This window comes from Dromaius novaehollandiae, chromosome 17 (assembly GCF_036370855.1).
Source record: "Dromaius novaehollandiae isolate bDroNov1 chromosome 17, bDroNov1.hap1, whole genome shotgun sequence".
In the NCBI taxonomy this organism is placed as follows: domain Eukaryota; kingdom Metazoa; phylum Chordata; class Aves; order Casuariiformes; family Dromaiidae; genus Dromaius; species Dromaius novaehollandiae.
In genome coordinates, this window is record NC_088114.1 from 1,504,558 (window position 1) to 1,518,291 (window position 13,734).

The 13,734-nt window shown below is 61.8% G+C and overlaps 1 protein-coding gene across 1 annotated transcript; it reads right to left on the minus strand.

Annotated features, from left to right (window-relative positions):
- Nucleotides 1-1,419: 1,419 nt before the first annotated feature.
- ASPHD2 (aspartate beta-hydroxylase domain containing 2) lies at nt 1,420-12,535 on the minus strand. The gene is made up of 4 exons (XM_064521862.1): nt 12,322-12,535; nt 7,912-8,984; nt 4,952-5,065; nt 1,420-3,266 (listed from the first exon to the last, which is right to left on the minus strand). Exons 2-4 carry the CDS (start codon nt 8,795-8,797, stop codon nt 3,157-3,159), a joined length of 1,110 nt encoding a protein of 369 aa, XP_064377932.1. The 5' UTR covers nt 8,798-8,984; nt 12,322-12,535; the 3' UTR covers nt 1,420-3,156.
- Between the last annotated feature and the right edge of the window lie 1,199 nt (nt 12,536-13,734).

Here is a 13,734-nt window from a genome sequence, read left to right on the forward strand (position 1 = left end):
GCTCTGCCTCCTGACACCAGGCAGGTGTTAATCACGGCACGCTCGGCAGCCCTGACCCAGAGACTCTGCAGTGCTCAGGAGGCAAGGAAGTGTCCCGTCTGCCAGAAGGAACAGTGTGACAGCAAGCAGAGCTGCTAGGCAGCTCCAGACTGCTCTGCTTCCCTGAGGGAGATCCTGCTGTCTCCAGCTGGGTGTTTTGGGAAGTGGTTCTGTGCTCTATGAGGAAAAACTAAAAAGTTGAGAGAAAAGCCTGAGAGGGACAGGAGGGAGTTTTGGCACAGCAGCAAAGCACAAAATAGATGCTTTTGCCTGCTGTCTTCAGAAATCTTCTGCTACAATCTGCTATGCCGTCTGTCAAGAGTGGAACTGCTGGGATGGCTTCATTTTATTTTGCTTCTTGAACTACATCTGGCCACCAAATTTCAGTCCTTTGAGTATTAAGAGGAACATTGTTTTGCGGTAGCACAGCAAAGTACTCTTGGCTTAATGACTGTATTTTGTAGAAAGGATATTTAAAAACTGGTCCCGTTCATATATAACAAGATGAAGAGCAGCTGCTGCACTGGCTGTGTCCTGAGTGACCATGCAAGATTGCCAAGAGAATGAGGGCCGGGGGCCTCATGGTGAGTGATTTCTTACATTACCAAACAGGCCTGTGCTTTGGGTGACGTCAGGCATTGGTTTCAGGCAGTTCAACAACAAATGTTGTTTGGCAGCACAGCCTCCTCCGTTCTAGAGCTCCCCCTGATCAAGGTGCCTGCTGCCCTTCATGTGTCAGTGCAGGGACCTGGAAGCATTTTCCAAAACCGTTTTTTTGGAAGACTCTCCTGCAAGCTGGTGGCCCTTCTGCCGAGCCTGGATAATGTGCTAAATTAGCGTGGCAAGCAGGTCTATGGCTCTGTGTCTTTTGCTGACTGTAGTGTGTCAGGGTTATCGGTGATAGTCCCTGCTGCCTTGGGCACAGGCAGTGTTGCTGTAATCTGCAGCTTGTGGCAAGCTGGTTGGCTTTGCAGTGAAATTCATGGACCAAAGGGGTGTGATAAACACAGGGAGATTCAAAGCAGATATTCCTTGCACTCCTTAACAGCATGGCTGCTAATGGACTGCTGGTGAGATCCCGGACAGAGAGGCTAAAAACTGGTCAGGACAGAGATGGGCCTGGCCAGAAATGGACAGAAGTGCCATGGGGCCAGATATTTTAAAGCAATATCCTTGCTTACTGTATCACTTGCAAACTCAGCCCAGGTGCGCCCCTTCCTCCGCCCCCAGAGTTCTGGCTTTGCTGTACATCTCTCCTTACTAGCAAACTGGGAAGTTGTGCAGAGGCCTCAGCAGGTTGGAGCCAGCTTAGGTAGGACGGATCCAAATCCTCAATGTTTTGCTTTATCCTGGAATAGTTACACATGCAGGCAGAGCCCATTCTGTTTTCAGCACAACTGTTTATTGATAATCTTTGCTTATCCACTGTATGAATGTTACCAAACTGTAAGACAGTTAACAAGCCAGCCTGCTTCCTCAGAATCTGTTCCAAGTAGTCAATGTGTGTAGAAATCATGCATTTCAGATATTCTGTAACAAGACAGGTGTAAAAAATATTTCAGATGTATTTGAAATCTCTGCCTTATCTTGCAATCTAATCACTGAAAAATCTGTATAGAAATCTTACTGGAACTGGGCTGGGTTTCCTCCCTGGCACAACGCTGGGAAGTGAATGATCCCAAGGCCCTTGCCAAGGCAGCTGCCTCTTGCAGTTGTCTAGCCTATCGCAGCTGCTTTCCAACCAGAGGAGCAAGTACGGCGGTGAGCATCCATGACATGCTGTGCTTCAAGTGTAGCATGTTATAAACTAGCTGGTAGCTCTGTACCCAAAACCCCCAGACAAACCTTGAATGCTGGGACAGACTTTGAGAAAAGCATGGTGGTTGCTAGGTGGGCAGGACTCCTAGAGGTAGGCGGAGGGCTGTTTCTCTTGTGCTGCAGAATTAAATGCCCTCTACCTTTGAAAACCCTCCCTCGGTTGTCAGGTATTTTGGAGCTGCCTCTCTCTGTATGCTCACTCTTGCTGTAGGAAAAGGAGAAAATCCAGAAGCAGAAGGAAGCCTGACCTCCTCCCTTTAATGTCCTTTGTCTACAGAAAAACAAAAGCTGTACTCTGCATTTCCAAACAAGCCTCCCTGCCTCTGCAGGGGCTTCCCAGCCTTGAGTTGTGAAAATTGAAGGTTGCGGATAAAGCGAGGGGATTTAGGCAAACTGATAAAGCCTTTGGTCAGATTACAGAGCAGGGCCTGCTGTGCAGCCGTCCCCTCGACAGGATGTACGTCACGTGCTTTCCTGGGCTCGCTGCCTTGCTCTGGCTGCCGGCACTTCCAGCTGCGTGGAAAGCAGGGGAGACGGCATTTTGGTGTTTTCTGCATCCAGTATGACAAAATGATTTCTCAAGGCAAAAGGGCCAGGGGCTGACACGTGCTTCTCGGCAGCCCTGGGGCACTACTCACATGCTAGAGATAAAGCGGGAGCCTCTGGCCCTGTGTGCAAGAGCTCTCTGTCGGCAAAGTACTGCCCTAATTTCGTCCCGGTTTGCCCTCTGCCTGCACGGCCCCTGCCCTGAATGTGCTTCACGCCCAGGGCGGCAGTGAGCCTGCTGCAGCCCTCAGCACCCCGTCCGGCTCTCTGCAAGGTGACTGCAAACCTGGACAGAGGCAGGCTGAGTGCAGCGCTTCACTGTTTGGCTGCTTTGCTGTTTTTATGTGCGTGTGTGTTGTTCTTTTGATGACCACGAGAAATTTTACATTATTACATTCAAACATACACCCTTGGTTTTGTTAGTCTAATTCTGAACACTGCAAAACACAGTAGCAACGTAACACGTACTAGAGTAGTACTGCATCTAACCACAGTGTGAAAATAATGCGCCGTCATGTTGGAAAAGAATCCCTGAAGCAATGATGGAAAGAAAGAGATGGGGAGTTAATACAAGTTGGAAGTTTCCATTTACAAGAACCCAACGGAGGGAAGAACCCAACGCTACGTGCGGTGAGAAAGCTTTCCGTGAGGCAGGCTTCCAAGGGGGAAGCTGGACCTGTGGCAGGAGCTCAGTCAGCAAAGCCTGCTGGGCCATTCGACTGCCCTCGAACCCACGACGTCGAGGCAGCGTGCTCATCGTCCTGGAGCAAAGATAAAATCGAGGGCTTGGCGCTCAGCAGCCGCGACGTTGGGGTGCCACAGATCCACCATGAAGACCACGCGGGGCCCCTCCTCGGGGGGACCTGGATGGGACACAAGAGCTTGGTGAGACGGGAGCTCGCAGCAACGAGGTGTCACAGCTTCTCTCCTGCCCTGCTCGCATCAGGGAGACCTGTGCTCACCCTGAGCCGGCACGGGGACGGCCTCCGCACCGCACCTGAGGAAGCCAGGAGCACCGGGGAGCTGAGGCATCCGGGGAGGAGGCTGCAATGCCTCTGGGGCAGGTACGTGCGCAGAGCGACAGGGCCAGGCTGACGCAGCTCAGGGCAGTCGCGTGTGACATGCAGCCGCTCTGTTGGTGCATGCTGGACAGCGAGGGTCCCTTCTCTGGAAGCTGAGTCCTCGCATGGCTGCACAGCGTGTGAACAGACCCCCCAGCGCTGCTTTTTGCAGTCAGTCACGAAGGTTTCCCACCTCAGGGCAGCAGGCGTGATGACACCGGGCTTGCTGTTTAAAGACAGCTTTCATTCCAGCTCTGTCTCAGAGCAAAGCACTGACTCCGCTGTGCTATTCTGGCCTTCCCTATCCCCGCAGCTCTGAAATAAGCTGCGTTTTCCAAATCCATAGCAGAGTCTATGTGGGAGCAGCAGCTTTTGTTCTCCCACTCTCTTCACACGTTCCCCTGCGTAAAAGAGCTCTGCTTGATGCTTTTATGCCATCAGCAACTAATGCCGGTTAATCCAGGAGAGCTGAAACAGTACAGCCTCTAGCTGGGAGGAGAGAGACAACAAAACAGGCCAGCGTTCCTGCTCCTTCCCACCTGCAATGCTGCGTTTTTCCAGGGAGGCATGAATTCAGTCTACCTGAGGTCACAGCCACCAAAAGTTTTAGGATGATCTAAGCTCTAGGAAACTGGTGGGAGCCTTGTGGAAAAAGCCAGACCAGTTGCGATCTAACCCAGAGGGTGGGAGAGGTGTCAGATGGGTCCAAGCTACAGCTAGATGGGCTGCACAAGGGACTGCCTGTCCTGAGCACTGGCGAGTACCTGGGGCGCGACCGGCGATGCAGAGTCTGCCTTGGCTGGGTCTGGACTCTGGGATCCAGTGCAGCTTTTCTCCCTCCATGGGAGCAAAGGGCCTCTCTGGCACTTCACGTGCTGGTCCGCTGCGATGCAGCAGGGCCAGGCTGCAGCCGGTAGCGGTGCGGTGTGCAAGGGCGTGAGGATGCTGTGGCCGTCAGCAGCAGGAGCTGAGCAGCCTCGCAAAGCTCTGGAGGAAGAGGGATGCCTCTTTGTGCCTGCTGTCATGGCGTGGAGAGGGCCGTGAGGCACCCGTGCTGCACTGGCGAGTGTTTGTGACAGTACTGCAAGGCTGAAATCAAACTGTAGGCTTAGAAGAGAAATGAGCCATAGGGCAGGCTGAGGAGAGGCCTCCAGGAGGTCGACCAGGCAAAGGGGACTGGGCAAGCTCTGCTAGCCTGAAGCAGCCGGGAGCTCTAGTGATGTGTGGGTCCTGGCAGTGCCAGGAACGGGGATACTGCCTTCCCTGTGCTTTGGACCCTGGTACAAGCCAAGGGCATCCGTGGTCTAATCTGCAAGGGATCCAAATGTCTCCAGGCCCTGCAGACATCTTGGCAGAAAAAGGGGCTGTGCACAGCTCGTGCTGCTTGCCTGCTCCTCCCAGGCCCTGCCGGAGCTGGCAGCATGCGAGAGGAGGCTGCGGGGACCTGCAAGGCGAGAGCCAGGGGCTGCCACGCGCTTTGTGCTTACCTTCATGAAACGCAGTGTGCAGGAAGGAGTCATCGAAGAGCAGGCACCGGCCCTCAGCCCAGCACTGAGGTTCGCCCCCCACCACGAGCTCGCAGTTGCTGGGAGTCTTCAGACCTTCGGGCACAAAGAGAGAGGACAGAGGCGAGTCAGGCCGTGCTGTGCCCCAGGGCCGTCTCCCAGCACGTCCTGAAATGCGAAGGCAAGCTCCGCGCAAGCGCCACGCTGCTGCTGCTGCCGAAGGGCAGAGTGGAGACGAGGGGCTGTGTCCTTCTAGAGAGCAGGAACAGCAGCTGCTGAACCAAGCTCAGTTCATGGCAAAGTCCAGGGTTCAAAAAATACAAAGCTGCCACTGCATCTGCAAGCCGAACTCCAAAGCCTGAGCCCTTCCCAGCCGAGCTGATGCACCTCAGCAGCAGCCTGCCCCCGCGCAGCACCCCTCCTGCCCAGCTGCTCCCCAGCAGCCCTGAGCCGTGGCTGTGGGTGCCCCGATGTGCTGAGCATCGTCGGTATGCTACTCTGTACCTGGAACGGCTGCCGAGTCCCCGGAGTCTGCGAAGCATGGGGTGCATGCAGGAGGCCAGTTTCCTGATGCATTTTTCTGGCTTCAGGGCCAGAGGCAGAGACAGCCTGCGCTCTTATCTCTCTCCAGCACTGCTGCCATTACCCTGCCTGCTGCAAGGCTAGATTAGCAGGAAAATGCTGCACGGGGATTTGAGAAATGGGCTCAATTCCTGGCTCTGCCTCAAACTCCCCATTTGACCTTGCATCATTCACATCACCTGCCTTGTGACTTGGTCACCCACCTGAGATGCCGCATCAGCCATCTACCATGCAGCTGCAAGGCCAGAAACTCATGAGGACTGCAGGAGCCTCAGAAGAGGAGAAGCTCTGCGAAGGCCCCATGAAAAAGGACAACCCCAGAAATAAAATGGATCTTTTCCTAAAATATTAGCACAAGTCAGGCCAGTGTGGCAAGGGCCGATCCCCCCACCCTGCGCATCAGGAAAGCCACCCACCGCAGAGCTGAGGACCGCGGGAGCTGACGCAGAGCCCGCCTGCCCTGTGGATGCTGATATGGCTGAGAAGGGGGTCAAGGCTCACGTGACAATGCTGGGAACACGAGCAGCAATGGATTTCAAAGTGATGCCAAAACCAAGTGAGCACAGCAGGGGCTCCCAGCCGCCCAGCAGAGCTGGGAGAGTTAAAAGCTGGTCTGGTTTTCTAATGCATGCTTCAAAGTCTACAAGAAACAAACTGACTTCCCTGCACAACGGCCTCAGCTGGAGGCACTCCAGCTGGAAGGAGCGAGCTGAGCAGCCAGGGAAGCCGTGGGAGGAGGCGGCTCGCAGTGCACGGCGTATCCTTCCAGAGCAGTGCTCCCCAGGGACGCCTTCCCGTCCCTTGGAGGGGCAGGGCTGGTGGCCCAGTTTGGCCCTGTGGGCTCAGCAAAGCACCCCGGGCAGCTGGGCTTGGGGAAAGCCTAGAGAGGGATTCGGCTGCACTGATGGCAGGTGCCCAGAGCAAAGTCCGTCCTGGCTTGTCAGAGTGAGCCGGCCCCAGAGGGCTGTCTGTCCGTCGGTCTGTCTGTCTCCTACGTGCACAGGAGAGCCGGGACACCAGCACCAAGGTGGGGATGTCACCGAGTCCCTGAGCAGCCCTTCGGCGTGCCCTGGGCAGAGTACTGTGTCCTGGCAGGACTGCCAGTGGCCACAGAGCAGACGGAGGGGCACCTGGGGAAACGGGAGAGGACAAGGGGGTGACCCGCACCGCAAGCGTACCAGGGGCACGTGTGTTCCGGTGGGGGACCATCCTCTTGGCTCTGTGCTGCTGGGGGGGGAGGTCTTGTCTGAACCAGTCTGGACCCTGCTCACTCGCTCTGTTCCCAGGAACCGTCCTCTGCCCTTCGCCATGTGAGTGAACGTCCCCAGAATTGCTCAGCATAGACCCTGCTGGCCTAACAGAGGCCTGGGGGGGCCCAGGAGTCCCCGGAGGGGGGGGCTGCCCTCCTGGCACTAGGAAGGGTAATTCCCCTATCACCAACAGCTCTCCAAGACAAGGGAGCTTGTTAGATTGGTTCGGAAGCCCGATTCTCACTAATAATTAAATGGCAAGCCACAGTCTCAGTGTGTTTACCCAAGAGGAGTTGGCTGAACAATTGCTCGGTGTTTGCCAGCAGGGCCCGTGCAGTTCCTCCCCCAGTGCTCGCGGCGTTGCTTCCAGCGCCGCAGAATCCCGGCCATCTGTGCCGCGTGGGCACTTCCATCCCGGGCACCCCGCGGCACGGCGAGCGCTCAGCTCGCCGCGGGTGAGCACCAGCTCTGCCGGAGGGGATATCCCGGCAGTGACCCGCGTGCCCCCCTCTTTACCGTGCGATTTGCACAAAAGCAGCATCCTGCCGCTTCAGAGGAGCTCTGCTCTCTGCTCACAGCTTTCTGCAATGCTCTTGTGCACCGTGGCAGTAACTGTGCCGCTGACAGAGCACCGCGAAACCCGGGTAAGGGGAGCGGCTGGACGGGCGCGCGCCGGGAGGCAGCTCGGGTGCTGCAGCAGCATCCCCGGCGGACTCCCGCCCTGGCGCGGTGAGACGGGGGTAGCCGCAGAGCCGGGGTCATTCGGAGACCCCAGCAGCAAAAGCAGCCCGATCTCACCCCCGCGGCAGCTCACACTCTCGGGTCTGCGGGAGCGGGGTGCAACGTGCCGCTCGCCGAGCTGGGGGCCCCGGAAAGGCTGGCACGCAGCGTGGCGAGGAGGCTGCTGGCTCCAGCGGGTGATCGGCCCAAACTCCCCCGAGCCGTGGGAGCAGACACTGGAGCTGGCCCCAGGGCTGCAACGAGCGGCTGCACTCAGGGAGCCCCAGGCGCAACAGGCCGGGCTCCGGGCTCCCACCGCCTCGGGAGCCGCCGGCCACGAGGACGCCCGGCAAGAAACAACCCTGCAGCTCCCGGCTGCCGGGCGCTTACCTAGGTGGCAGCGGATGCGGATGTTGGTGGGGCCGTAGTGCTCCGCAATGACGGTGCCGGGGCTCAGCACGGAGATGCAAGCGTTCCCAAAGACGTTGTTGCCAATGCAGGTGCGAAGGCTGCCGAGCAAACGGTACGTCCGTGGGCATTTCCTGCAGTTCCTGGGCACGCACATGCCCTGGTTCACCAGGTAGAAGGTGAACCACTCCCCGCTGGGCGTGCTGTTCATTTTCCATCCTTGCGGCAGGCTGCAGTTTGAGAAAGCCTTGTAGAGGGTCTCAAACTCGCACAGGATGGTCTGGAAGTTGCGCTCCAGCAACTCCACGTCGTGTTTCTGAGCGTCCCGGGAGAAATAGGGCATGGTCGGCAAGTCCGGTAAGAAGAAGACTTCTGGCTTCTGGATGGAGGGCCGGCTGTTGAGGTAGCGGCCCTGCTCCCGGATGCCCTTGTGGATCCTGCCCATGCCGGACCAGGAGTAGCGCTTGGCGTATTCCTGCAGGTTGTGGTAGAGCTTCTGGTTGAGGCCGTCGCTGTGGGTGCAGCGCACGCACTCGGGCGAGTGGCAGTACACGTACCCGTTCTGCAAGCCGTTGGCCTCGGCGCCCTGCATCAGGGCGTTCACGGTGACGTAGGCGCGGGGCTGCTCCCGCCCCACGTGGTAGCAGTACCAGACGAAGAGGACCAGGAGGCAGGCGACGGCGGCGAGGGCGCTGGTGTCGCAGTCCCGGAAAGACTGGATGCCCGTGGCGATAAAATCCCGGAGTCCGTCCAGGGACCAGCTCCAGTCCGTCAGCCACTCCAAAGACATGGTGGTGCGGCGGCGGCGGGGCGCGCGCAGGAGGGCCCGGCGGTCAGCCCTGGCGGCTCCCAGGGGCACCCACACCATGCAGGTTGCTCGGGGCGCGGGGGGCAAGGTCTGCCATGGGGGAGCGGAGCGGAGCACCGCGGCGGGGTCCGCGCCTACGTGCTCGGGGGGTGGCGGTGCGGCGGCGTCAGCGGTGACGTGCCTGCGGCGGGGTCCCCGCGGGTGCTCCGGGGCTGCTCATCCTGAACCGCGGCGCTGCAGGGAGGCTCTGGGGAAACAAATCCGGAGGCGTTAGGGAGGCAGGTTTCCCTGCTGGGCTCTGCAGGAGTGGGGTGCGCGGGGGGACGGGGGGAGCGGTCCCCTGCCAGGGCACGGACAAGGGCCCCCGCTCCACCCGGCCTGCCCAGCACCGTCCCACGCTGAGCAGAGCCTCCAGCCCCCCCAACACGGCATCTTCCACAAATTCCCAAATATCTGTAAGTACCGAGTAGCACAGGAAGGAAGCGGCAGAGCGGGGCCTCCCCCTGCTCTCGCTGCCCTGGGGCTCTTGCTCCTTCCCTCCTCTCTTCCCCCGCTATCGTGCCTGAAATCTGGCTGATCAGGCAGCCAGCAGCAAAGCTCCCAGCAGTCTCTTAACAGCCCTATCTCGCAGCGCATCGGTTTATCCTCTCCATCTAAATGCTCTGAAATGACTCCTTCCAGAGACAAGAGCTTTCCACCAGCAGCAGATGGCATCTCCCAGGTGGCTCCCGCGCCCGGGACCCGCGTCGGGCTCCTCCCGTCCGGCTCGGAGCAAGGCAGGCTCTTCCCAACGATGGGGCACGAGACGGGAGGGTGCCCGGCCCCAGCGGGGGCTGCAGGCTCAGCCTGCCCCAGGGCCGGGCGGCAGCAAGGGCAGCCCGTCCCAGCGGACCTCAGCCAGATGCCACGAGAAAACAGGGACGCACGTGAGACACCAGGCTAAAACGGAGACGAAGCAGCGGGACGAAGCGAGCAGGGAAGGGGGTCTGCAGCCCCACACACACCCAGCCGCTCCCCCCACCCGGCAGGGGCACAGCCCCGCACTCCCCAGCTGCAAGGAGGCACCGGTGATGGCAGCGGGTCTGGGCACAGGGGGGTTTCACCGACTAAAGCTTCCCGGGCTCTGCTGGGGTCTGGGCTTCGCTCTGGGCTCGGGATAAAGGCTCACAGCAACTTGTGGCTCTCCAAAACCCAGCGCCTGTCCTCTCCACCTGTGTCCAGAGGCCGGATGCTCTACAAAATCGCCCTTCAGCAGCACGTGCTGCTGCGAGCGGCCCCGTCCCGGGTGCGACTTGAAGCCACACACGCGGGAAAGGACAAGGGCTGCTCGTGGTATCTATGGAGGAAATCCTGCCTTTAACGCCTCGCACCAACGCTGCTGCCGTCCATGGCCAAAGCTCTTTGGAAAGCAGCTGGGCGACAAGAGAAGGTGCTTGGGCTCCTCATGACCATGCACGACACTCGCTGGCCTGAAACTCCGGCCCCCTCTGAGCAGCAGGCGATGGGGGAGAAGCAGAGGGGAAACAGAAAGTAGCTGGGAAGCGCACAGAAAGCTGCCAGCCCCGGAGGAGCCCTGTAATTACTGGCGATGGCACTTAGAGCAGCTGAGCGGGAGCGTCCAGTGGGTCAGCCACCGCCGTCCGGACAGGCTCTCGGGCTGGGTGTGTGGTCGCAGCCTGTCCCAGGGCCAGGGATGGAGGACACAGGCCCTCACCCAGTTAATCTGCAACATTGCTGGGCCCAGGCTGCACCTCCTGGAAGGGTCGACCACTGCGCGGCCTGGCAGGAGCGGCCAGCCCGGGGCCGGAGCCGCGATGGAAGGGGGAGGCTGGCAGGAGCCGCAGGGCAAAGCCCCCACGCAGGAGGAGGGAAAGAGACGGGTGATACAGGTAAGGGGGAGGGAGGCAGATGCCGTGGGAGCTGCTCTGTCATCTGTATGTGCGCCGACTTAAAGAAGCAGGAGGGGTTTATTAGACAGGGAAGATATCCAGACCCTTCCATGCCTCCCTGCCGAGCTCCTGCAGCTCGTTAGCAGACATGCGTTTACCTATCGATCGCAATGGGGATGCACCTCAGCTGCCTGCGCGCTGGCCGGGGCCTGCCCTCGCCGCAGACCTCGTGCGGGGCCGGGGCCGGGGCTGGGGCGGTTTCACGCCCAGCCAAGCCGGGGGTCTCCGAGGGCAGGGACGTCTCCAGCCGACTGCACTCCACCCTGCTTCCCTGCGGCGCGCGTGCCCTGCGCCCGGGTGCCCACGCGGCACGGCGGAGCCATCCAGGAACCGTAAGGCAACTGTTCCCCGTTCCCGCTGCCTGGCATCCCTCCAAACGCCGCAGCCCCCAGTTTCACCGGGGACCCTTCGGGCAGCGCCTCGTGCATGGATCCGGCCCAGCTCGCTGGCACGGGCAGCCCCAGTGCAAACCAGTTCAAAACCATCCGCCGGAGAGGCTGTGCCTGGCTGGGAAACGTCCCCTCCCCGGCGGAGCGGGCCCCCGGCGCTGCCTGGGCTCCGTGCGGGGCCCCGCGTGCCGCCGCGGCTGGGACCCGCTGCCAGGGCCGGTCTGCGCCTCCAGCGCGGCTGCACCCGCCGCTCTGCCTCGGCGCTGAGCTGGGGACGAGCGGAGGCGCGCGGTGGCCCGAGATCCAAGAAAAGGAGCGTCAGCTAATAATAAACAGCAGCAGCAGTCCAAAATAGTGGAAATCAATTCAGAATTGCGCTGAAGTTGTGCAGGATGTGGAACCGAGCGCTCGGTGCCAGGCAGCAGCCGCGTTACATAATGGAGCCAGAAAGGCTTCGATGCAGCAGAAAGTTAAAATCCCGAGCGCTCAGCCGGGGCGCGAGCCTTCCTCCGAGGAGGAGGCGGGCCGCGCCCGGCCTGGCGGGGATCCCCGCGCCGCTCGCCCCACGGCGCCGGGGACGCTCGGCGGGGCCGTCCTTGGCTCGGCACGCGCGGCGTCGCCTTCGGGAGCGGCGCGAGGAGCCTCCTCTGGGTAAACAAGCGTTGGGGTGAGGCAGGCGAGGCAGGCTGTTACTACAGCGCTGGAGCGCGGCCAGGCAGCGAGGGGGCTGCCGCTTCGCCCGTTCCCGCGGCGTGCCCCGGGCGGCGGTGTCACCCTGCGGGCGGGTGTCACCCAGCCTGGCAGCATCACCCAGCGTGGCGGTGTCACCCGGCGTGCTGGTGTCACCCAGCCTGGCAGCATCACCCAGCATGCTGGTGTCACCCGGCGTGCTGTTGTCACCCAGCCTGGCAGCATCACCCAGCATGCTGGTGTCACCCGGCGTGCTGGTGTCACCCAGCCTGGCAGCGTTGCCCGGCGTGGCGGTGTCGCCGGCGTGGCGATGCCACTTGGCACGGCGGTGTCACCGGGCGCGTGGCGCTGCTGGTGGGATGGTGTCGCCCGGCCGATGCCGACCCCCGCCTGGCCCCGGGCCGGGCAGAGCTGCGCTCCGCTCCGCCGCCAGTCCCCGGCGCCGGGACCCCCCTCCCGCGGCCGCCCGGGCCCCCCCGCTGCCGCCGCCGCCGCCCGGGCGGAGCCCGCCGGGCCCCGCCGCCGCCCGCGCCGCCCCCGCCGCGGCGGTACCGACCTGCGCCCGGGCCGCGCCGGGGCCGCCGCCGCTCCGCGCCCGCTCGCCGCCGCCGCCGCTCCGCGGACCACAACTCCCAGCAGCCCGAGCAGGAGGGGCCGCCGCGCCGCCCCCGCCGCAGCCGGAGCCGGAGCCCGAGCCGGAGCCGAGCCGGAGCCGGAGCCGAGCCGGGGCGGCCGCCTGCGGGCCCGGGCGAGGCGCCGCCGCCCCGCCCTCCACTGCGGGCCCGGCCCGCCCCCGCCGCCGCCCCTCGCCGCGGCCTCGGGGCGGCGCGCTGCGCCCCGGCGGGAGGGGCGGCCCCGGGACGCGGGCACCGGGGGCTGCAGCTGCCGGGGTGCCGGGGGGTTAGCCCGGGCTGCAGCCCCGGGGATGCGGGCATCCAGGAGGCAGGGGATGCTGGCCCCGGGGATGCAAGGATCCAGGGATGCGGGCATCCAGGAGGCAGGGGATGCTGGCCCCGGGGATGCAAGGATCCAGGGATGCAAGGATCCAGGGAGGCAGGGGATGCTGGCCCCGGGGATGCAGGCTCCTGGGATGTAGGTACGCAATGATGCAGCACCAGGGATGCAGGCACCTGGGGAATGCAGGTCCCAGGGATGTGGGTGCTTGGGGGGGGGCTGAAAGGTGTGAGCCCCCCTTGCTCGCAGCCAGCTCCTGCCCTTCTGGCCAGGAGGGTCCCTCAGGTGGTAAGGTTCGCTCTGCCTGCTGGCATGTTTTCTGGTCCCACTCAGTGTTTCCTCCTCCAGCCGCAGGGCAAAATCAGGGTGGAGGTTCCTGGGAAGGTGTTGCGGTGGAGGGGGGTTGTTCAGCTGCCATCAGACCATCATGAAGGCTCCATCTTTGGGGAACTCCATCTTTCCATGAATCCCATGGCCTGTTGGGAGCTGGTGTGAGACCTGTCCCAGGCCACGTCACGCTGCAGACACGGCCACGGGGGACGGTGCAAGTGCTGCACGTCCTGGGGGCTGGACAGGCATCCCCAGCCGAACCCTCCCCAGATGTGCTGCACATCTGAGAGGCACAGGGCAGGCTGCACCGGCTCCAAAACGCCTGCAGGAGCCGGGCCTGGAGACCTGCACTCCTCCGGAAGAAGCCGGGCACTGTGCACAGCCCCACAGGGCCGCGTGGGCTGCAGGGGAGCTTCCCTTCGGGAGCCCGTGGGCGGCGGGTGCAGGTGCTGCAGAGCCACGCTGAGCCGCAGCAGCGCTTCTCTAACAGCCGGATCTCGGCGTCTGGAGAAGACAGACCGTTCATGCAGCTGCCTCCACCCGCACTTCTCCCTGGCTTGTGCAGCCCTCCCGAAGGGGTCAACACAACCATCTCCCCATATGGTCTCTCTTTAAACTGATCTTGGATGCTTCCAGGCTTTGGCGCAATGGAAGAGAAGAAACCAACTTTGCGGGTTGGCTGTAG

Excerpts from the sequence above, each read along its gene's own strand:
- ASPHD2 (XM_064521862.1), bottom strand. The coding sequence starts at position 8,797 with ATGGTGTGGGTGCCCCTGGGAGCCGCCAGGGCTGACCGCCGGGCCCTC. Across the intron at positions 5,066-7,911 it reads CCGCATCCGCTGCCACCTAG|GTCTGAAGACTCCCAGCAAC; the intron begins GTAAGCGCCCGG and ends TTGTGCCCGAAG. Across the intron at positions 3,267-4,951 it reads GCACACTGCGTTTCATGAAG|GTCCCCCCGAGGAGGGGCCC; the intron begins GTAAGCACAAAG and ends TGTCCCATCCAG.